Source organism: Bufo bufo, chromosome 2, assembly GCF_905171765.1.
Source record: "Bufo bufo chromosome 2, aBufBuf1.1, whole genome shotgun sequence".
In the NCBI taxonomy this organism is placed as follows: domain Eukaryota; kingdom Metazoa; phylum Chordata; class Amphibia; order Anura; family Bufonidae; genus Bufo; species Bufo bufo.
The window spans coordinates 840,335,972-840,358,119 of NC_053390.1; the positions used below are offsets into that span (position 1 = coordinate 840,335,972).

At 56.9% G+C, this 22,148-nt stretch overlaps 2 protein-coding genes across 3 annotated transcripts; both read left to right on the forward strand.

Moving 5' to 3' along the window:
• The first annotated feature begins 2,238 nt into the window (after positions 1 to 2,238).
• On the forward strand, positions 2,239 to 21,864 carry AUP1 (AUP1 lipid droplet regulating VLDL assembly factor). 2 transcript variants are annotated; one of them, XM_040419494.1, is made up of 12 exons: positions 2,239 to 2,325; positions 5,398 to 5,487; positions 5,574 to 5,711; positions 14,445 to 14,589; positions 14,671 to 14,858; positions 15,000 to 15,072; positions 15,156 to 15,229; positions 17,353 to 17,419; positions 17,496 to 17,697; positions 20,461 to 20,576; positions 20,891 to 20,979; positions 21,057 to 21,864. In XM_040419494.1, the coding sequence occupies exons 2-12, from the start codon at positions 5,447 to 5,449 to the stop codon at positions 21,109 to 21,111; spliced, it is 1,188 nt and encodes a 395-aa protein (XP_040275428.1). In that variant the 5' UTR covers positions 2,239 to 2,325; positions 5,398 to 5,446; the 3' UTR covers positions 21,112 to 21,864. The 2 variants fall into 2 exon arrangements, with proteins under 2 accessions (XP_040275428.1, XP_040275429.1); XM_040419495.1 differs by lacking the exon at positions 2,239 to 2,325 and adding an exon at positions 2,342 to 2,474.
• On the forward strand, positions 8,106 to 9,875 carry LOC120990586. Its single transcript, XM_040419496.1, has 3 exons — positions 8,106 to 8,172; positions 8,546 to 8,745; positions 8,935 to 9,875. The coding sequence occupies exons 2-3, from the start codon at positions 8,662 to 8,664 to the stop codon at positions 9,808 to 9,810; spliced, it is 960 nt and encodes a 319-aa protein (XP_040275430.1). The 5' UTR covers positions 8,106 to 8,172; positions 8,546 to 8,661; the 3' UTR covers positions 9,811 to 9,875.
• Positions 21,865 to 22,148: the final 284 nt, after the last annotated feature.

Consider the following 22,148-nt stretch of genomic DNA (forward strand, 5'->3'; position numbering starts at 1 on the left):
GTCTGGTGGAGGAGAGGTAATGCTATGGGGGTCTTCAGGGTGTACAGTCTGGTGGAGGAGAGGTAATGCTATGGGGGTCTTCAGGGTGTACAGTCTGGTGGAGGAGACGTAATGCTATGGGGGTCTTCAGGGTGTACAGTCTGGTGGAGGAGGGGTAATGCTATGGGGGTCTTCAGGGTGTACAGTCTGGTGGAAGAGGGGTAATGCTATGGGGGTCTTCAGGGTGTACAGTCTGGTGGAGGAGAGGTAAGGCTATGGGGGTCTTCAGGGTGTACAGTCTGGTGGAGGAGGGTAAGGCTATGGGGTCTTCAGGGTGTACAGTCTAGTGGAAGAGGGGTAATGCTATGGGGGTCTTCAGGGTGTACAGTCTGGTGGAGGAGGGGTAATGCTATAAGGGTCTAAACTAAAGGGTGTACAGTCTGGTGGAGGAGGGGTAATGCTATGGGGGTCTTAAGGGTGTACAGTCTGGTGGAGGAGAGGTAATGCTATGGGGGTCTTCAGGGTGTACAGTCTGGTGGAGGAGAGGTAATGCTATGGGGGTCTTCAGGGAGTACAGTCTGGTGGAGTAGAGGTAATGCTATGGGGGTCTTCAGGGTGTACAGTCTGGTGGAGGAGAGGTAAGGCTATGGGGGTCTTCAGGGTGTACAGTCTGGTGGAGGAGGGTAAGGCTATGGGGTCTTCAGGGTGTACAGTCTAGTGGAAGAGGGGTAATGCTATGGGGGTCTTCAGGGTGTACAGTCTGGTGGAGGAGGGGTAATGCTATAAGGGTCTAAAGGGTGTACAGTCTGGTGGAGGAGGGGTAATGCTATGGGGGTCTTAAGGGTGTACAGTCTGGTGGAGGAGAGGTAATGCTATGGGGGTCTTCAGGGTGTACAGTCTGGTGGAGGAGAGGTAATGCTATGGGGGTCTTCAGGGAGTACAGTCTGGTGGAGTAGAGGTAATGCTATGGGGGTCTTCAGGGTGTACAGTCTGGTGGAGGAGGGGTAATGCTATGGGGTCTTCAGGGTGTACAGTCTGGTGGAAGAGGGGTCATGCTATGGGGGTCTTCAGGGTGTACAGTCTGGTGGAAGAGAGGTAATGCTATGGGGGTCTTCAGGGTGTACAGTCTGGTGGAGGAGGGGTAATGCTATGGGGGTCTTCAGGGTGTACAGTCTGGTGGAGGAGGGGTAATGCTATGGGGGTCTTTATGGTGTACAGTCTGGTGGAGGAGGGGTAATGCTATGGGGGTCTTCAGGGTGTACAGTCTGGTGGAGGAGGGGTAATGCTATGAGGGTCTTCATGGTGTACAGTCTGGTGGAGGAGACGTAATGCTATGGGGGTCTTCAGGGTGTACAGTCTGTTGGAGGAGAGGTAATTCTATGGGGGTCTTTATGGTGTACAGTCTGGTGGAGGAGGGGTAATGCTATGGGGGTCTTTATGGTGTACAGTCTGGTGGAGGAGGGGTAATGCTATGGGGGTCTTTATGGTGTACAGTCTGGTGGAGGAGGGGTAATGCTATGGGGGTCTTCAGGGTGTACAGTCTGGTGGAGGAGGGGTAATGCTATGGGGGTCTTTATGGTGTACAGTCTGGTGGAGGAGGGGTAATGCTATGGGGGTCTTTATGGTGTACAGTCTGGTGGAGGAGGGGTAATGCTATGGGGGTCTTTATGGTGGACAGTCTGGTGGAGATTTGCTCCTCCATGAAGACATGGTTAGGTGGTCTGGAAGAACCTGACCGGCCGCATACTGCCCCGACCTCAACCCCATTCAGGACGGAGACGACGAGCCGGGCCCTCTCCTCCAACATCAGGGTCTGACCTTATAAATGGTCTCATGGATGAAGGGGTGAAAATCCCACAGACGCCCTCCAAAATCTGGTAGATAGTCTTCTCAGAGAAGCAAAGGGGGGACCTTCTCAGGAGGAGGAGGACTCCATATTGATCCCTGAGATCAGAAGAGCCCCTTTAGGTGGAAGAAGAGGGGTCACTGACTTTTCCTCTGCAGAGTGTAGGGGCATGAATATTTATCTCAGATTAGAGACCTTCACTGTACTATAACCCCCATCATTAATACAGCAGACAGCTTTCACAATGCAGTTAGAAGGAGCGTTCTGTTTAGGCAGCACGTCGGGGGACATATTATGAAGGAACACAGGACTTCCGGCAACCGCCATCTTATTGTAGTCTGTGATCTCCCGCTGTGGTGCTCCTGGTATTACCCCACCAGCAGGGGGGGACAGTGCGACCTCTAGTGCTTCCAGTGTATTCCCAGCATCCTCTGCGCACCAGTCACAGCGCTTCACGTCGGCCATAAACATGGCGGAGCCCGTGTGCCGAGAGCGGACGAGTGAGTACCTGTGACCGCTGGCGGGGGCCCCTGTGAGAGCGGGGCCACAGCTACTATTTAGGAGCGGAAAGAAGTGGGGGCGCCTCAACTGTGAAGGCGGAGGAGAGTTCACTGACGTCAGTACTGTGCTGGATGATGTCATCAGACAGGTGTAACAGATTAGGCTCCTCCTCCATCTCCTCATAGATTGTAAGCTCTTGTGGTCAGGTCCTCGCTCCTCCATCTCCTCATAGATTGTAAGCTCTTGTGATCAGGTCCTCGCTCCTCCTCCATCTCCTCATAGATTGTAAGCTCTTGTGGTCAGGTCCTGGCTCCTCCTCCATCTCCTCATAGATTGTAAGCTCTTGTGGTCAGGTCCTGGCTCCTCCTCCATCTCCTCATAGATTGTAAGCTCTTGTGGTCAGGTCCTCGCTCCTCCTCCATCTCCTCATAGATTGTAAGCTCTTGTGGTCAGGTCCTCGCTCCTCCTCCATCTCCTCATAGACTGTAAGCTCTTGTGGTCAGGTCCTCGCTCCTCCTCCATCTCCTCATAGATTGTAAGCTCTTGTGGTCAGGTCCTGGCTCCTCCTCCATCTCCTCATAGATTGTAAGCTCTTGTGGTCGGGTCCTGGCTCCTCCTCCATCTCCTCATAGATTGTAAGCTCTTGTGGTCAGGTCCTGGCTCCTCCTCCATCTCCCTATAGATTGTAAGCTCTTGTGGTCAGGTCCTGGCTCCTCCTCCATCTCCTCATAGATTGTAAGCTCTTGTGGTCAGGTCCTCGCTCCTCCATCTCCTCATAGATTGTAAACTCTTGTGGTCAGGTCCTGGCTCCTCCTCCATCTCCTCATAGATTGTAAGCTCTTGTGGTCAGGTCCTGGCTCCTCCTCCATCTCCTCATAGATTGTAAGCTCTTGTGGTCAGGTCCTCGCTCCTCCTCCATCTCCTCATAGATTGTAAGCTCTTGTGGTCAGGTCCTCGCTCCTCCTCCATCTCCTCATAGATTGTAAGCTCTTGTGGTCAGGTCCTGGCTCCTCCTCCATCTCCTCATAGATTGTAAGCTCTTGTGGTCAGGTCCTGGCTCCTCCTCCATCTCCTCATAGATTGTAAGCTCTTGTGATCAGGTCCTCGCTCCTCCTCCATCTCCTCATAGATTGTAAGCTCTTGTGGTCAGGTCCTGGCTCCTCCTCCATCTCCTCATAGACTGTAAGCTCTTGTGGTCAGGTCCTGGCTCCTCCTCCATCTCCTCATAGATTGTAAGCTCTTGTGGTCGGGTCCTGGCTCCTCCTCCATCTCCTCATAGATTGTAAGCTCTTGTGGTCAGGTCCTGGCTCCTCCTCCATCTCCTCATAGATTGTAAGCTCTTGTGGTCAGGTCCTGGCTCCTCCTCCATCTCCTCATAGATTGTAAGCTCTTGTAGTCAGGTCCTCGCTCCTCCATCTCCTCATAGATTGTAAGCTCTTGTGATCAGGTCCTGGCTCCTCCTCCTCCTCATAGATTGTAAGCTCTTGTGATCAGGTCCTGGCTCCTCCATCTCCTCATAGATTGTAAGCTCTTGTGGTCAGGTCCTCGCTCCTCCTCCATCTCCTCATAGATTGTAAGCTCTTGTGATCAGGTCCTCGCTCCTCCATCTTCTCATAGATTGTAAGCTCTTGTAGTCAGGTCCTGACTCCTCCTCCATCTCCTCATAGATTGTAAGCTCTTGTGGTCAGGTCCTGGCTCCTCCTCCATCTCCTCATAGATTGTAAGCTCTTGTGGTCGGGTCCTGGCTCCTCCTCCATCTCCTCATAGATTGTAAGCTCTTGTGGTCGGGTCCTCGCTCCTCCTCCATCTCCTCATAGATTGTAAGCTCTTGTGGTCGGGTCCTGGCTCCTCCTCCATCTCCTCATAGATTGTAAGCTCTTGTGGTCAGGTCCTCGCTCCTCCTCCATCTCCTCATAGATTGTAAGCTCTTGTGATCAGGTCCTCGCTCCTCCATCTCCTCATAGATTGTAAGCTCTTGTGATCAGGTCCTGGCTCCTCCTCCATCTCCTCATAGATTGTAAGCTCTTGTGATCAGGTCCTCGCTCCTCCTCCATCTCCTCATAGATTGTAAGCTCTTGTGGTCAGGTCCTGGCTCCTCCTCCTCCTCATAGATTGTAAGCTCTTGTGATCAGGTCCTGGCTCCTCCATCTCCTCATAGATTGTAAGCTCTTGTGGTCAGGTCCTCGCTCCTCCTCCATCTCCTCATAGATTGTAAGCTCTTGTGATCAGGTCCTGGCTCCTCCTCCATCTCCTCATAGATTGTAAGCTCTTGTGGTCAGGTCCTGGCTCCTCCTCCATCTCCTCATAGATTGTAAGCTCTTGTGATCGGGTCCTCTCTCCTCATAGATTGTAAGCTCTTGTGGTCAGGTCCTGGCTCCTCCTCCATCTCCTCATAGATTGTAAGCTCTTGTGATCAGGTCCTGGCTCCTCCTCCATCTCCTCATAGATTGTAAGCTCTTGTGGTCAGGTCCTGGCTCCTCCTCCTCCTCATAGATTGTAAGCTCTTGTGATCAGGTCCTCGCTCCTCCATCTCCTCATAGATTGTAAGCTCTTGTGATCAGGTCCTCGCTCCTCCTCCATCTCCTCATAGATTGTAAGCTCTTGTGATCGGGTCCTCTCTCCTCATAGATTGTAAGCTCTTGTGATCAGGTCCTGGCTCCTCCTCCATCTCCTCATAGATTGTAAGCTCTTGTGGTCAGGTCCTGGCTCCTCCTCCATCTCCTCATAGATTGTAAGCTCTTGTGATCGGGTCCTCTCTCCTCATAGATTGTAAGCTCTTGTGATCAGGTCCTGGCTCCTCCTCCATCTCCTCATAGATTGTAAGCTCTTGTGGTCAGGTCCTCGCTCCTCCTCCATCTCCTCATAGATTGTAAGCTCTTGTGGTCAGGTCCTCGCTCCTCCTCCATCTCCTCATAGATTGTAAGCTCTTGTGGTCAGGTCCTGGCTCCTCCTCCATCTCCTCATAGATTGTAAGCTCTTGTGATTAGTGTGGTTTACATGGAGGAGGGTGGAGATTGGGGGGGGGTCACATTACGGCTTGGGGTTTGTGATGACTCTTCTGCTCCCTGCAGGTTAGTTCTGGCAGTATAGAGAACGTCACTACTACTCTCATCATCCCACATGGAGCAACCTGGGCTGGAGCAAATGCTGGATGGGCAGCGGTGAGTGGGGGAGGGGTAGCATTGGGGGTGTCGGATGTCGTCGGGTCTTCTCCTCCTCTGAGGTTGTGCTTCGTCTCCTCCTGCAGGTTTCCGGTGGAGCTGCTGTCCCGAGGTCTGCTCCTCCTGTACGCTCCCCTCGGGCTCTGCCTCTTCTTGCTGCGTCTCTTCATTGGAGCCCATGTGTTTCTGGTCAGCTGCGTCCTGCCCGACTGCGCCATCAGAAGGTCTGTCTGTGTATTACACCCTGGGTTACCGGGGAGGCATCTTACTAGGGTGGTCCTTGCTGAGACCTCACAATATGCCTGGAAAATGAGAAGATGGAGGTGTATTTCATATCTCGCCCCCCACCAACTCTGTCAGGTTCCTGGTGCTCGGGGTCCTCGTCTGTCTGGGGTCCTCTGTGCCCCCCTCACATGCTGTGTTTTGTCCCCTGGTGTCAGGTTCCTGGTGCTGGTCATGTGCTCGGTGCTCGGTGCTCGGGGCCCTCGTCTCTGTCTGGGGTCCTCTGTGCCCCCCTCACATGCTGTGTTTTGTCCCCTGGTGTCAGGTTCCTGGTGCTGGTCATGAGCTCGGTGCTCGGGGCCCTCGTCTCTGTCTGGGGTCCTCTGTGCCCCCCTCACATGCTGTGTTTTGTCCCCTGGTGTCAGGTTCCTGGTGCGGGTCATGTGCTCGGTGCTCGGGGTCCTCGTCTCTGTCTGGGGTCCTCTGTGCCCCCCTCACATGCTGTGTTTTGTCCTCTGGTGTCAGGTTCCTGGTGCTGGTCATGTGCTCGGTGCTCGGGGTCCTCGTCTGTCTGGGGTCCTCTGTGCCCGCCTCACATGCTGTGTTTTGTCCCCTGGTGTCAGGTTCCTGGTGCTCGGGGTCCTCGTCTCTGTCTGGGGTCCTCTGTGCCCCCCTCACATGCTGTGTTTTGTCCCCTGGTGTCAGGTTCCTGGTGCTGGTCATGTGCTCGGTGCTCGGGGTCCTCGTCTCTGTCTGGGGTCCTCTGTGCCCCCCCTCACATGCTGTGTTTTGTCCCCTGGTGCTGGTCATGTGCTCGGTGCTCGGGGCCCTCGTCTCTGTCTGGGGTCCTCTGTGCCCCCCTCACATGCTGTTTTGTCCCCTGGTGTCAGGTTCCTGGTGCGGGTCATGTGCTCGGTGCTCGGGGCCCTCGTCTCTGTCTGGGGTCCTCTGTGCCCCCCTCACATGCTGTGTTTTGTCCCCTGGTGTCAGGTTCCTGGTGCTGGTCATGTGCTCGGTGCTCGGGGTCCTCGTCTCTGTCTGGGGTCCTCTGTGCCCCCCTCACATGCTGTGTTTTGTTCCCTGGTGTCAGGTTCCTGGTGCTGGTCATGTGCTCGGTGCTCGGGGCCCTCGTCTGTCTGGGGTCCTCTGTGCCCCCCCTCACATGCTGTGTTTTGTCCCCTGGTGTCAGGTCCCTGGTGCTGGTCATGTGCTCGGTGCTCGGGGCCCTCGTCTGTCTGGGGTCCTCTGTGCCCCCCTCACATGCTGTGTTCTGTCCCCTGGTGTCAGGTTCCTGGTGCTGGTCATGTGCTCGGTGCTCGGGGCCCTCGTCTGTCTGGGGTCCTCTGTGCCCCCCTCACATGCTGTGTTCTGTCCCCTGGTGTCAGGTTCCTGGTGCTGGTCATGTGCTCGGTGCTCGGGGCCCTCGTCTCTCAGTCTGGGGTCCTCTGTGCCCCCCTCACATGCTGTGTTTTGTCCCCTGGTGTCAGGTTCCTGGTGCGGGTCATGTGCTCGGTGCTCGGGGTCCTCGTCTCTGTCTGGGGTCCTCTGTGCCCCCCTCACATGCTGTGTTTTGTCCCCTGGTGTCAGGTTCCTGGTGCGGGTCATGTGCTCGGTGCTCGGGGCCCTCGTCTCTGTCTGGGGTCCTCTGTGCCCCCCTCACATGCTGTGTTTTGTCCCCTGGTGTCAGGTTCCTGGTGCGGGTCATGTGCTCGGTGCTCGGGGCCCTCGTCTGTCTGGGGTCCTCTGTGCCCCCCTCACATGCTGTGTTTTGTCCTCTGGTGTCAGGTTCCTGGTGCTGGTCATGTGCTCGGTGCTCGGGGTCCTCGTCTGTCTGGGGTCCTCTGTGCCCCCCTCACATGCTGTGTTTTGTTCCCTGGTGTCAGGTTCCTGGTGCGGGTCATGTGCTCGGGGTCCTCGTCTCTGTCTGGGGTCCTCTGTGCCCCCCTCACATGCTGTGTTTTGTTCCCTGGTGTCAGGTTCCTGGTGCGGGTCATGTGCTCGGGGTCCTCGTCTGTCTGGGGTCCTCTGTGCCCCCCTCACATGCTGTGTTTTGTCCCCTGGTGTCAGGTTCCTGGTGCTGGTCATGAGCTCGGTGCTCGTGGTCCTCGTCTCTGTCTGGGGTCCTCTGTGCCCCCCTCACATGCTGTGTTTTGTCCCCTGGTGTCAGGTTCCTGGTGCTGGTCATGTGCTCGGTGCTCGGGGCCCTCGTCTCTGTCTGGGGTCCTCTGTGCCCCCCTCACATGCTGTGTTTTGTCCCCTGGTGTCAGGTTCCTGGTGCTGGTCATGAGCTCGGTGCTCGGGGCCCTCGTCTGTCTGGGGTCCTCTGTGCCCCCCTCACATGCTGTGTTTTGTTCCCTGGTGTCAGGTCCCTGGTGCTGGTCATGAGCTCGGTGCTCGGGGTCCTCGTCTGTCTGGGGTCCTCTGTGCCCCCCTCACATGCTGTGTTTTGTCCCCTGGTGTCAGGTTCCTGGTGCTGGTCATGTGCTCGGGGTCCTCGTCTGTCTGGGGTCCTCTGTGCCCCCCTCACATGCTGTGTTTTGTCCCCTGGTGCAGGTCATGTGCTCGGTGCTCGGGGTCCTCGTCTGTCTGGGGTCCTCTGTGCCCCCCTCACATGCTGTGTTTTGTCCCCTGGTGTCAGGTTCCTGGTGCTGGTCATGTGCTCGGTGCTCGGGGTCCTCGTCTGTCTGGGGTCCTCTGTGCCCCCCTCACATGCTGTGTTTTGTTCCCTGGTGTCAGGTTCTTGGTGCTGGTCATGTGCTCGGTGCTCGGGGCCCTCGTCTCTGTCTGGGGTCCTCTGTGCCCCCCTCACATGCTGTGTTTTGTCATCTGGTGTCAGGTTCCTGGTGCGGGTCATGTGCTCGGTGCTCGGGGTCCTCGTCTCTGTCTGGGGTCCTCTGTGCCCCCCTCACATGCTGTGTTTTGTCCCCTGGTGTCAGGTTCCTGGTGCTGGTCATGTGCTCGGTGCTCGGGGTCCTCGTCTCTGTCTGGGGTCCTCTGTGCCCCCCTCACATGCTGTGTTTTGTCCCCTGGTGTCAGGTCCCTGGTGCTGGTCATGTGCTCGGGGCCCTCGTCTGTCTGGGGTCCTCTGTGCCCCCCTCACATGCTGTGTTTTGTCCCCTGGTGTAAGGTTCCTGGTGCTGGTCATGTGCTCGGTGCTCGGGGCCCTCGTCTGTCTGGGGTCCTCTGTGCCCCCCTCACATGCTGTGTTTTGTCCTCTGGTGTCAGGTTCCTGGTGCTGGTCATGTGCTCGGTGCTCGGGGTCCTCGTCTCTGTCTGGGGTCCTCTGTGCCCCCCTCACATGCTGTGTTTTGTCCCCTGGTGTCAGGTCCCTGGTGCTGGTCATGTGCTCGGGGCCCTCGTCTGTCTGGGGTCCTCTGTGCCCCCCTCACATGCTGTGTTTTGTCCCCTGGTGTAAGGTTCCTGGTGCTGGTCATGTGCTCGGGGCCCTCGTCTGTCTGGGGTCCTCTGTGCCCCCCTCACATGCTGTGTTTTGTCCTCTGGTGTCAGGTTCCTGGTGCTGGTCATGTGCTCGGTGCTCGGGGTCCTCGTCTCTGTCTGGGGTCCTCTGTGCCCCCCCTCACATGCTGTGTTTTGTCCCCTGGTGTCAGGTTCCTGGTGCTGGTCATGTGCTCGGGGCCCTCGTCTCTGTCTGGGGTCCTCTGTGCCCCCCTCACATGCTGTGTTTTGTCCCCTGGTGTCAGGTTCCTGGTGCTGGTCATGAGCTCGGTGCTCGGGGTCCTCGTCTCTGTCTGGGGTCCTCTGTGCCCCCCTCACATGCTGTGTTTTGTCCCCTGGTGTCAGGTCCCTGGTGCTGGTCATGTGCTCGGGGCCCTCGTCTGTCTGGGGTCCTCTGTGCCCCCCTCACATGCTGTGTTTTGTCCCCTGGTGTCAGGTTCCTGGTGCTGGTCATGTGCTCGGTGCTCGGGGTCCTCGTCTGTCTGGGGTCCTCTGTGCCCCCCTCACATGCTGTGTTTTGTCCCCTGGTGTCAGGTTCCTGGTGCTGGTCATGTGCTCGGGGTCCTCGTCTGTCTGGGGTCCTCTGTGCCCCCCTCACATGCTGTGTTTTGTCCCCTGGTGTCAGGTCCCTGGTGCTGGTCATGAGCTCGGTGCTCGGGGTCCTCGTCTGTCTGGGGTCCTCTGTGCCCCCCTCACATGCTGTGTTTTGTCCCCTGGTGTCAGGTTCCTGGTGCTGGTCATGTGCTCGGTGCTCGGGGCCCTCGTCTGTCTGGGGTCCTCTGTGCCCCCCTCACATGCTGTGTTTTGTCCCCTGGTGTCAGGTTCCTGGTGCGGGTCATGTGCTCGGTGCTCGGGGTCCTCGTCTCTGTCTGGGGTCCTCTGTGCCCCCCTCACATGCTGTGTTTTGTCCTCTGGTGTCAGGTTCTTGGTGCGGGTCATGTGCTCGGTGCTCGGGGTCCTCGTCTCTGTCTGGGGTCCTCTGTGCCCCCCTCACATGCTGTGTTTTGTCCCCTGGTGTCAGGTCCCTGGTGCTGGTCATGTGCTCGGGGCCCTCGTCTGTCTGGGGTCCTCTGTGCCCCCCTCACATGCTGTGTTTTGTCCCCTGGTGTAAGGTTCCTGGTGCTGGTCATGTGCTCGGTGCTCGGGGCCCTCGTCTGTCTGGGGTCCTCTGTGCCCCCCTCACATGCTGTGTTTTGTCCCCTGGTGTCAGGTCCCTGGTGCTGGTCATGTGCTCGGGGCCCTCGTCTGTCTGGGGTCCTCTGTGCCCCCCTCACATGCTGTGTTTTGTCCCCTGGTGTCAGGTTCCTGGTGCTGGTCATGTGCTCGGTGCTCGGGGTCCTCGTCTGTCTGGGGTCCTCTGTGCCCCCCTCACATGCTGTGTTTTGTCCTCTGGTGTCAGGTTCCTGGTGCTGGTCATGTGCTCGGTGCTCGGGGTCCTCGTCTCTGTCTGGGGTCCTCTGTGCCCCCCTCACATGCTGTGTTTTGTCCCCTGGTGTCAGGTCCCTGGTGCTGGTCATGTGCTCGGGGCCCTCGTCTGTCTGGGGTCCTCTGTGCCCCCCTCACATGCTGTGTTTTGTCCCCTGGTGTCAGGTTCCTGGTGCTGGTCATGTGCTCGGTGCTCGGGGTCCTCGTCTGTCTGGGGTCCTCTGTGCCCCCCTCACATGCTGTGTTTTGTCCCCTGGTGTCAGGTTCCTGGTGCTGGTCATGTGCTCGGTGCTCGGGGTCCTCGTCTGTCTGGGGTCCTCTGTGCCCCCCTCACATGCTGTGTTTTGTCCCCTGGTGTCAGGTCCCTGGTGCTGGTCATGAGCTCGGTGCTCGGGGTCCTCGTCTGTCTGGGGTCCTCTGTGCCCCCCTCACATGCTGTGTTTTGTCCCCTGGTGTCAGGTTCCTGGTGCTGGTCATGTGCTCGGTGCTCGGGGCCCTCGTCTGTCTGGGGTCCTCTGTGCCCCCCTCACATGCTGTGTTTTGTCCCCTGGTGTCAGGTTCTTGGTGCGGGTCATGTGCTCGGTGCTCGGGGTCCTCGTCTCTGTCTGGGGTCCTCTGTGCCCCCCTCACATGCTGTGTTTTGTCCCCTGGTGTCAGGTCCCTGGTGCTGGTCATGTGCTCGGGGCCCTCGTCTGTCTGGGGTCCTCTGTGCCCCCCTCACATGCTGTGTTTTGTCCCCTGGTGTCAGGTTCCTGGTGCTGGTCATGTGCTCGGTGCTCGGGGTCCTCGTCTGTCTGGGGTCCTCTGTGCCCCCCTCACATGCTGTGTTTTGTCCCCTGGTGCTGGTCATGTGCTCGGTGCTCGGGGCCCTCGTCTCTGTCTGGGGTCCTCTGTGCCCCCCTCACATGCTGTGTTTTGTCCCCTGGTGTCAGGTCCCTGGTGCTGGTCATGTGCTCGGGGCCCTTGTCTGTCTGGGGTCCTCTGTGCCCCCCTCACATGCTGTGTTTTGTCCCCTGGTGTAAGGTTCCTGGTGCTGGTCATGTGCTCGGGGCCCTCGTCTGTCTGGGGTCCTCTGTGCCCCCCTCACATGCTGTGTTTTGTCCCCTGGTGTCAGGTTCCTGGTGCTGGTCATGTGCTCGGGGCCCTCGTCTCTGTCTGGGGTCCTCTGTGCCCCCCTCACATGCTGTGTTTTGTCCCCTGGTGTCAGGTTCCTGGTGCTGGTCATGTGCTCGGTGCTCGGGGCCCTCGTCTGTCTGGGGTCCTCTGTGCCCCCCTCACATGCTGTGTTTTGTCCCCTGGTGTCAGGTTCCTGGTGCTGGTCATGTGCTCGGTGCTCGGGGTCCTCGTCTGTCTGGGGTCCTCTGTGCCCCCCTCACATGCTGTGTTTTGTCCTCTGGTGTCAGGTTCCTGGTGCTGGTCATGTGCTCGGTGCTAGGGGCCCTCGTCTGTCTGGGGTCCTCTGTGCCCCCCTCACATGCTGTGTTTTGTCCCCTGGTGTCAGGTTCCTGGTGCTGGTCATGTGCTCGGGGCCCTCGTCTCTCAGTCTGGGGTCCTCTGTGCCCCCCTCACATGCTGTGTTTTGTCCCCTGGTGTCAGGTTCCTGGTGCTGGTCATGTGCTCGGTGCTCGGGGTCCTCGTCTCTGTCTGGGGTCCTCTGTGCCCCCCTCACATGCTGTGTTTTGTCCTCTGGTGTCAGGTCCCTGGTGCTGGTCATGAGCTCGGTGCTCGGGGTCCTCGTCTGTCTGGGGTCCTCTGTGCCCCCCTCACATGCTGTGTTTTGTCCTCTGGTGTCAGGTCCCTGGTGCTGGTCATGTGCTCGGTGCTCGGGGTCCTCGTCTGTCTGGGGTCCTCTGTGCCCCCCTCACATGCTGTGTTTTGTCCCCTGGTGTCAGGTTCCTGGTGCTGGTCATGTGCTCGGGGCCCTCGTCTGTCTGGGGTCCTCTGTGCCCCCCTCACATGCTGTGTTTTGTCCCCTGGTGTCAGGTTCCTGGTGCTGGTCATGTGCTCGGGGCCCTCGTCTCTGTCTGGGGTCCTCTGTGCCCCCCTCACATGCTGTGTTTTGTCCCCTGGTGTCAGGTTCCTGGTGCGGGTCATGTGCTCGGTGCTCGGGGTCCTCGTCTCTGTCTGGGGTCCTCTGTGCCCCCCTCACATGCTGTGTTTTGTCCCCTGGTGTCAGGTTCCTGGTGCTGGTCATGTGCTCGGTGCTCGGGGCCCTCGTCTCTGTCTGGGGTCCTCTGTGCCCCCCTCACATGCTGTGTTTTGTTCCCTGGTGTCAGGTTCCTGGTGCGGGTCATGTGCTCGGTGCTCGGGGTCCTCGTCTGTCTGGGGTCCTCTGTGCCCCCCTCACATGCTGTGTTTTGTTCCCTGGTGTCAGGTTCCTGGTGCTGGTCGTGTGCTCGGTGCTCGGGGCCCTCGTCTCTGTCTGGGGTCCTCTGTGCCCCCCTCACATGCTGTGTTTTGTCCCCTGGTGTCAGGTTCCTGGTGCTGGTCATGTGCTCGGTGCTCGGGGTCCTCGTCTCTGTCTGGGGTCCTCTGTGCCCCCCTCACATGCTGTGTTTTGTCATCTGGTGTCAGGTTCCTGGTGCGGGTCATGTGCTCGGTGCTCGGGGCCCTCGTCTCAGTCTGGGGTCCTCTGTGCCCCCCTCACATGCTGTGTTTTGTCCCCTGGTGTCAGGTTCCTGGTGCTGGTCATGTGCTCGGTGCTCGGGGTCCTCGTCTCTGTCTGGGGTCCTCTGTGCCCCCCTCACATGCTGTGTTTTGTCATCTGGTGTCAGGTTCCTGGTGCTGGTCATGTGCTCGGTGCTCGGGGTCCTCGTCTCAGTCTGGGGTCCTCTGTGCCCCCCTCACATGCTGTGTTTTGTCCCCTGCTGTCAGGTTCCTGGTGCTGGTCATGTGCTCGGTGCTCGGGGCCCTCGTCTCTGTCTGGGGTCCTCTGTGCCCCCCTCACATGCTGTGTTCTGTCCCCTGGTGTCAGGTTCCTGGTGCTGGTCATGTGCTCGGTGCTCGGGGTCCTCGTCTGTCTGGGGTCCTCTGTGCCCCCCTCACATGCTGTGTTTTGTCATCTGGTGTCAGGTTCCTGGTGCTGGTCATGTGCTCGGGGCCCTCGTCTCTGTCTGGGGTCCTCTGTGCCCCCCTCACATGCTGTGTTTTGTCATCTGGTGTCAGGTTCCTGGTGCTGGTCATGAGCTCGGTGCTCGGGGCCCTCGTCTCTGTCTGGGGTCCTCTGTGCCCCCCTCACATGCTGTGTTTTGTCCCCTGGTGTCAGGTTCCTGGTGCTGGTCATGTGCTCGGTGCTCGGGGCCCTCGTCTCTGTCTGGGGTCCTCTGTGCCCCCCTCACATGCTGTGTTTTGTCATCTGGTGTCAGGTTCCTGGTGCGGGTCATGTGCTCGGTGCTCGGGGCCCTCGTCTCAGTCTGGGGTCCTCTGTGCCCCCCTCACATGCTGTGTTTTGTCCCCTGGTGTCAGGTTCTTGGTGCTGGTCATGAGCTCGGTGCTCGGGGCCCTCGTCTCAGTCTGGGGTCCTCTGTGCCCCCCTCACATGCTGTGTTTTGTCCCCTGGTGTCAGGTCCCTGGTGCTGGTCATGAGCTCGGTGCTCAGGGTCCTCGTCTGTCTGGGGTCCTCTGTGCCCCCCTCACATGCTGTGTTTTGTCCCCTGGTGTCAGGTTCCTGGTGCGGGTCATGTGCTCGGTGCTCGGGGCCCTCGTCTGTCTGGGGTCCTCTGTGCCCCCCTCACATGCTGTGTTTTGTCATCTGGTGTCAGGTTCCTGGTGCGGGTCATGTGCTCGGGGCCCTCGTCTCTGTCTGGGGTCCTCTGTGCCCCCCTCACATGCTGTGTTTTGTCCCCTGGTGTCAGGTTCCTGGTGCGGGTCATGTGCTCGGTGCTCGGGGTCCTCGTCTCTCAGTCTGGAGAACCGGATCGCGCTCGGAAGATTTTCGTCTCCAATCACTTAACCTTTATTGACCACAACGTCCTTAGTCTCCTCACTTCGTGCACCACCGTAAGTCACATGACCTATTGGGGGCGCCACTGTCCCTCGTATTAGTCCAATATTTCACATCTCATCTTCTTAATTTTGCAGCCATCGGTGTCCTGTCCTCCTGGGTTTCTCTGCTGGGCTCGAGGATTCCTGGAACTTGGGGCCCCTGGGAGCCAAACTCAACTGCAGGAGTCTCTGAAGCATTTTCTCTCTCAGACGGGGAGTCCTCCGCTCCTGCTGTTCCCCGAGGAGGAGACGACTAACGGCAGAGCCGGCCTTCTGCACTTCAGGTACCCGACGTGTGTGTCCTGTGTATAGGGATCAGATAATCGGCGTATGCACCACCTCGAGAGTGCTCATGGTGGTCGGGCACTCAGGGCGCGCTCGCTGGACTGTACCAGGTACTGTTCTTATCGATGACTGTCTTTCAGCTCGTGGGCGTTCTCGCTGTCGGACTCTGTGCAGCCTGTGGCCCTGCGGGTGAGCCGACCCCTCGTACCTGTGGTGAGTCCTGTAATTATACTGCACACGTGTCCTCCTCTGCTGGGGTCTGGCCTCTCTCATTCTCACATGTGTGTCTCTTGCAGGCGGTGCCTGGCTCGCCCTGGTGCGTTGAGTTGTTCTGGACGCTCTTCTCCCTGTACACAGTTTATCATGTAAGGTACTGACCGCATTTCTCTGTTCATGGTGGTCTCAGGGATATGTCTTATATTACCTTCCCCCTACATCCTATGTTCTAGGTGTGTCATCATCCTAGTGATCTAGATGGGGTCTTGTCTAGTACTGTGAGGGGGTGGTCTCCGGGGAATGTCTTTTATTACTCTGCCCCTATGTTATAGGTGTATCATCCTAGAGAGTTATGGGGTCTTGTCTGGTACTGGTGGACTCCAGGGGCATGTTTCATTACTCTTACCTCCCCCACGTCCTATGTTCTAGGTGCATCATCCTTGTGATCTATATGGGGTCTTGTCTAGTGTTGTTAGGGGGTGGTCTCCGGGGCACGTCTTCCATTACTTTCCCCCCTACATCCTATGTGTATCATCTTCCTAGTGAGTGGGTGGTCTTCGTGGAACGTCGTCCATTACTTTTACCCCTACATCCTATGTTCTAGGTGCATTATCCTTGTGATGTATATGAGGTCTTGTCTAGTGATGTGAGGGGGTGGTCTCCGGGGCACGTCTTCCATTACTTTCCCCCCCTACATCCTATGTTCTAGGTGTATCATCATCCTAGTGAGTGGGTGGTCTCCAAGGGACGTCTTCCATTACTTTCCCCCCTACATCCTATGTTCTAGGTGTATCATCATCCTAGTGAGGGGGTGGTCTTTGTGGAACGTCTTCCATTACCTCCCCCCTTCCCCCCCCACGTCCTATGTTCTAGGTGCATCATCCTTGTGATCTATATGGGGTCTTGTCTAGTGTTGTGAGGGGGTGGTCGCCAGGGGACTTCTTCCATTACTTCCCCCCCTACATCCTATGTTCTAGGTGTATCATCATTCTAGTAAGGGGGTGGTCTCCGGGGCATGTCTTCCATTACTTGCCCCCCTACATCCTATGTTCTCGGTGTATCATCATCCTAGTGAGGGGGTGGTCTCCGGGGGACGTCTTCCATTACTTTCCCCCCTACATCGTATGTACTAGGTGTCTCATCATCCTAGTGAGGGGGTGGTCTTCGTGGAACGTCTTCGATAACTTCCCCCCCTACATCCTATGTTCTAGGTGCATCTTTCTTGTGATCTATATGGGGTCTTGTGTAGTGTTGTGAGGGGGTGGTCTCCGGGGGACGTCTTCCATTTCTCTACCCCTAAATCCTATGTTCTAGGTGTATCATCATCATCATCATCATCCCAGTGAGGTGGTGGTCTCCGGGGGACGTCTTCCATTACTCTACCCCTACATCCTATGTTCTAGGTGTATCATCATCATCCCAGTGAGGTGGTGGTCTCCGGGGCACGTCTTCCATTACTTGCCCCCCTACATCCTATGTTCTCGGTATATCATCATCCTAGTGAGGGGGTGCTCTCCAGGGCACGTCTTCCATTACTTTCCCCCTACATCCTATGTTCTAGGTGTCTCATCGTCTTAGTTAGGGGATGGTCTCCAGGGGGACGTCTTCCATTTCTCTACCCCTACATCCTATGTTCTAGGTGTCTCGTCGTCTTAGTTAGGGGGTGGTCTCCGGGGGACGTCTTCCATTACTTTCCCCCTACATCCTATGTTCTAGGTGTATCATCATCCTAGTGAGGGGGTGGTCTCCGGGGCACATCTTCCATTACTTGCCCCCCTACATCCTATGTTCTAGGTGTCTCATCGTCTTAGTTAGGGGGTGGTCTCCGGGGGACGTCTTCCATTACTTTCCCCCCTACATCCTATGTTCTAGGTGTCTCATCATCCTAGTTAGGGGGTGGTCTCCGGGGCACGTCTTCCATTACTTGCCCCCCTACATCCTATGTTCTCGGTGTATCATCATCCTAGTGAGGGGGAGGTTTCCGGGGCACGTCTTCTATTACTTTCCCCCTACATCCTATGTTCTAGGTGTCTCATCGTCTTAGTTAGGGGGTGGTCTCCGGGGGACGTCTTCCATTTCTCTACCCCTACATCCTATGTTCTAGGTGTCTCGTCGTCTTAGTTAGGGTGTGGTCTCCGGGGGACGTCTTCCGTTACTTTCCCCCTACATCCTATGTTCTAGGTGTATCATCATCCTAGTGAGGGGGTGGTCTCCGGGGGCGTGTTCTATTCCCCTCTCATACAGAAGGACTCTTCCCACCCCTCTCTCTGATTACAGATGGTTGCTGCCCGTGTACCGTGCACCCAGAGAGTCAGATGAAGACTTTGCCTCCCGTGTTCAGAAGGTAAGCGGAGGAGGGCCTGCCGCCAGTGACGTGCCGCCCGCCATCGCCACCATCACCTGCCATCTTCTCTCCACAGCTGTTGGCGCATTCACTTGGTGTCCATGGCACAAAGCACACGGCTGCAGATAGAGCAGAACATATGAAGAGGAGGAGGAAAGAGCCCCCACCCCGCAGCCGCCACAACCCGCCCACCGCGTCTACAGCCGCAAGTCACATGGCGCAGCGCGTGAAAGAAGTGTTACCCCAAGTGCCGCTCTCTGTAATTCACCAGGACCTGGGTAAGTGTCCGTATCTGCGCATGGGTCACATGATGGTGTATAGAACGGTCTGCTGTGTACTGTACCTGTAGATCACATGACGGGTGTACGTATAGCGGTCTGCTGTGTACTGTACGTGTAGATCACATGACGGGTGTACGTATAGCGGTCTGCTGTGTACGTGTAGATCACATGACGGGTGTACGTATAGCGCTCTGCTGTGTACTGTACGTGTAGATCACATGACGGGTGTACGTATAGCGGTCTGCTGTGTACTGTACGTGTAGATCACATGACGGGTGTACGTATAGCGGTCTGCTGTGTAGGTGTAGATCACATGACGGGTGTACGTATAGCGCTCTGCTGTGTACTGTACGTGTAGATCACATGACGGGTGTACGTATAGCGCTCTGCTGTGTACGTGTAGATCACATGACGGGTGTACGTATAGCGGTCTGCTGTGTACGTATAGATCACATGACGGGTGTACGTATAGCGGTCTGCTGTGTACGTGTGGATCACATGACGGGTGTACGTATAGCGGTCTGCTGTGTACGTATAGATCACATGACGGGTGTACGTATAGCGGTCTGCTGTGTACGTGTAGATCACATGACGGGTGTACGTATAGCGGTCTGCTGTGTACTGTACGTGTAGATCACATGACGGGTGTACGTATAGCGGTCTGCTGTGTACTGTACGTGTAGATCACATGACGGGTGTACGTATAGCGCTCTGCTGTGTACGTGTAGATCACATGACGGGTGTACGTGTAGCGCTCTGCTGTGTACTGTACGTGTAGATCACATGACGGGTGTACGTATAGCGGTCTGCTGTGTACTGTACGTGTAGATCACATGACGGGTGTACGTATAGCGCTCTGCTGTGTACGTGTAGATCACATGACGGGTGTACGTATAGCGGTCTGCTGTGTACCTGTAGATCACATGACGGGTGTACGTATAGCGCTCTGCTGTGTACCTGTAGATCACATGACGGGTGTACGTATAGCGGTCTGCTGTGTACGTGTAGATCACATGACGGGTGTACGTATAGCGCTCTGCTGTGTACTGTACGTGTAGATCACATGACGGGTGTACGTATAGCGGTCTGCTGTGTACGTGTAGATCACATGACGGGTGTACGTATAGCGCTCTGCTGTGTACTGTACGTGTAGATCACATGACGGGTGTACGTATAGCGGTCTGCTGTGTAGGTGTAGATCACATGACGGGTGTACGTATAGCGCTCTGCTGTGTACTGTACGTGTAGATCACATGACGGGTGTACGTATAGCGCTCTGCTGTGTACGTGTAGATCACATGACGGGTGTACGTATAGCGGTCTGCTGTGTACTGTACGTGTAGATCACATGACGGGTGTACGTATAGCGCTCTGCTGTGTACTGTACGTGTAGATCACATGACGGGTGTACGTATAGCGGTCTGCTGTGTACTGTACGTGTAGATCACATGACGGGTGTACGTATAGCGGTCTGCTGTGTACTGTACGTGTAGATCACATGACGGGTGTACGTATAGCGCTCTGCTGTGTACGTGTAGATCACATGACGGGTGTACGTATAGCGCTCTGCTGTGTACTGTACGTGTAGATCACATGACGGGTGTACGTATAGCGGTCTGCTGTGTACTGTACGTGTAGATCACATGACGGGTGTACGTATAGCGCTCTGCTGTGTACGTGTAGATCACATGACGGGTGTACGTATAGCGGTCTGCTGTGTACCTGTAGATCACATGACGGGTGTACGTATAGCGGTCTGCTGTGTACGTGTAGATCACATGACGGGTGTACGTATAGCGCTCTGCTGTGTACTGTACGTGTAGATCACATGACGGGTGTACGTATAGCGCTCTGCTGTGTACGTGTAGATCACATGACGGGTGTACGTATAGCGCTCTGCTGTGTACGTGTAGATCACATGACGGGTGTACGTATAGCGCTCTGCTGTGTACGTGTAGATCACATGACGGGTGTACGTATAGCGCTCTGCTGTGTACGTGTAGATCACATGACGGGTGTACGTATAGCGGTCTGCTGTGTACGTGTGGATCACATGACAGGTGTACGTATAGCGCTCTGCTGTGTACGTGTAGATCACATGACGGGTGTACGTATAGCGGTCTGCTGTGTAGGTGTAGATCACATGACGGGTGTACGTATAGCGGTCTGCTGTGTACGTGTAGATCACATGACGGGTGTACGTATAGCGGTCTGCTGTGTACCTGTAGATCACATGACGGGTGTACGTATAGCGGTCTGCTGTGTACGTATAGATCACATGACGGGTGTACGTATAGCGCTCTGCTGTGTACTGTACCTGTAGATCACATGACGGGTGTACGTATAGCGGTCTGCTGTGTACGTGTAGATCACATGACGGGTGTACGTGTAGATCACATGACGGGTGTACGTATAGCGGTCTGCTGTGTACGTGTAGATCACATGACGGGTGTACGTGTAGATCACATGACGGGTGTACGTATAGCGGTCTGCTGTGTACCTGTAGATCACATGACGGGTGTACGTATAGCGCTCTGCTGTGTACGTATAGATCACATGACGGGTGTACGTATAGCGCTCTGCTGTGTACGTATAGATCACATGACGGGTGTACGTATAGCGGTCTGCTGTGTACGTGTAGATCACATGACGGGTGTACGTATAGCGGTCTGCTGTGTATATCGTGGCCTCCCTTATGTCGTACTCACTGTCTGGCTTCGCTGATACACTGTGACGTTGAGAATCCTCTGCTGTTCTCAGCTCTGACCGGTTGTGTAGACGCCACAATCACAAACCTTATAGAAGGACGAGTCCCTTTTGAACCTGAAGCAGAATCTGCTGGGAGTGAGGAGCCGGGGCGTGCCGCGAACAACAAGGTAACTACAACCCTCATCATCCTGCCCTTAGTATGGGGAGTAGTACTGTGTGTAGTAATACATTAGGATTGAGGAGTACTTTGTGGTCAGGAGTAGTAATGTGGGAAGTCTGTGGAGACTGGGAGTGGTAGTGTTTCTGGCGGGTACTTTGTACATGAAGTAGTAGTGCCACTTGGGGGCAGTTCTAGTACTTTATATGGGGTGTAGGTGCGGAGTGTGACTGTGAGTTGTGGAGTAATAATCCGGTACCCTGGGTGGGGTCTGTAGTACTTTTGAGCGTTTCGCTGCTGATCTTCACTGTTTTTCATGCTCAGCTGATACCCAGGGGATTTGCCCGGAGACCAGAGGACAGACACTTGTCGTTACAGGAGCGGAAGGAGGTGCTGTATGACTGTGCTCGGAGGTGAGTATTGAGGGTACTCGGGGGCACGCAGGGTACCCAGGGGCCACCGGCTCATGCTGCCTCTGTGTCTCTTGCAGGAGGTACCTGGAGAAGTATGGAGGAGTCGCTGCAGCCAAGAAGAAGAGCGATTGATAGGAACGTGGGGCTCGGGAGGGGGCTTGGGTCATACAATAATGAGCGGTGGGGGGGGAGGACTAGTACCGGGGCCCCAGAGCTGGCAGCCACACGTGGGGGGATCCGGGGCCCCAGAGCTGGCAGCCACACGTGGGGGGATCCGGGGCCCCAGAGCTGGCAGCCACACGTGGGGAGATCTGGGGCCCCAGAGCTGGCAGCCACACGTGGGGAGATCCGGGGCCCCAGAGCTGGCAGCCACACGTGGGGAGATCCGGGGCCCCAGAGCTGGCAGCCACACGTGGGGAGATCCGGGGCCCCAGAGCTGGCAGCCACACGTGGGGAGATCTGGGGCCCCAGAGCTGGCAGCCACACGTGGGGAGATCCGGGGCCCCAGAGCTGGCAGCCACACGTGGGGAGATCCGGGGCCCCAGAGCTGGCAGCCACACGTGGGGAGATCCGGGGCCCCAGAGCTGGCAGCCACACGTGGGGAGATCCGGGGCCCCAGAGCTGGCAGCCACACGTGGGGAGATCCGGGGCCCCAGAGCTGGCAGCCACACGTGGGGAGATCCGGGGCCCCAGAGCTGGCAGCCACACGTGGGGGGGAACTGGAGCCATGTCTGGGGTTCCTCTTACAGACACCTGTATGGGGTCATGTTGCTTCCTCTGCTGCTGGTTTGTGATGATGAGAGTTGTAGTGGGAGTGTCTGACCGCTGTCCCGGGATTACTGTAAATAATGAGCATATTTTATATAAAATAAAGTGTAATTCTGACTGCTGCCCCCCCTTACTGTGCTGCCCCTGCCGCTTTGCCCTTCTCCTCTGCTCCAAATTGCCCCCCCCCCCCCCACTGTGCTGCCCCTCCAGCTCTGCCCTCCTCCTCCTCTGCTCCACATTGCCCCCCCCCCCTCTCTCTCTGCTGCCCCTCCCGTTCTGCCCTCCTCCTCCTCCTCTGCTCCACATTGCCCCCCCCTCTCTGTGCTGCCCCTCCCGTTCTGCCCTCCTCCTCCTCTGCTCCACATTGCCCCCCCCCTCTCTGTGCTGCCCCTCCCGTTCTG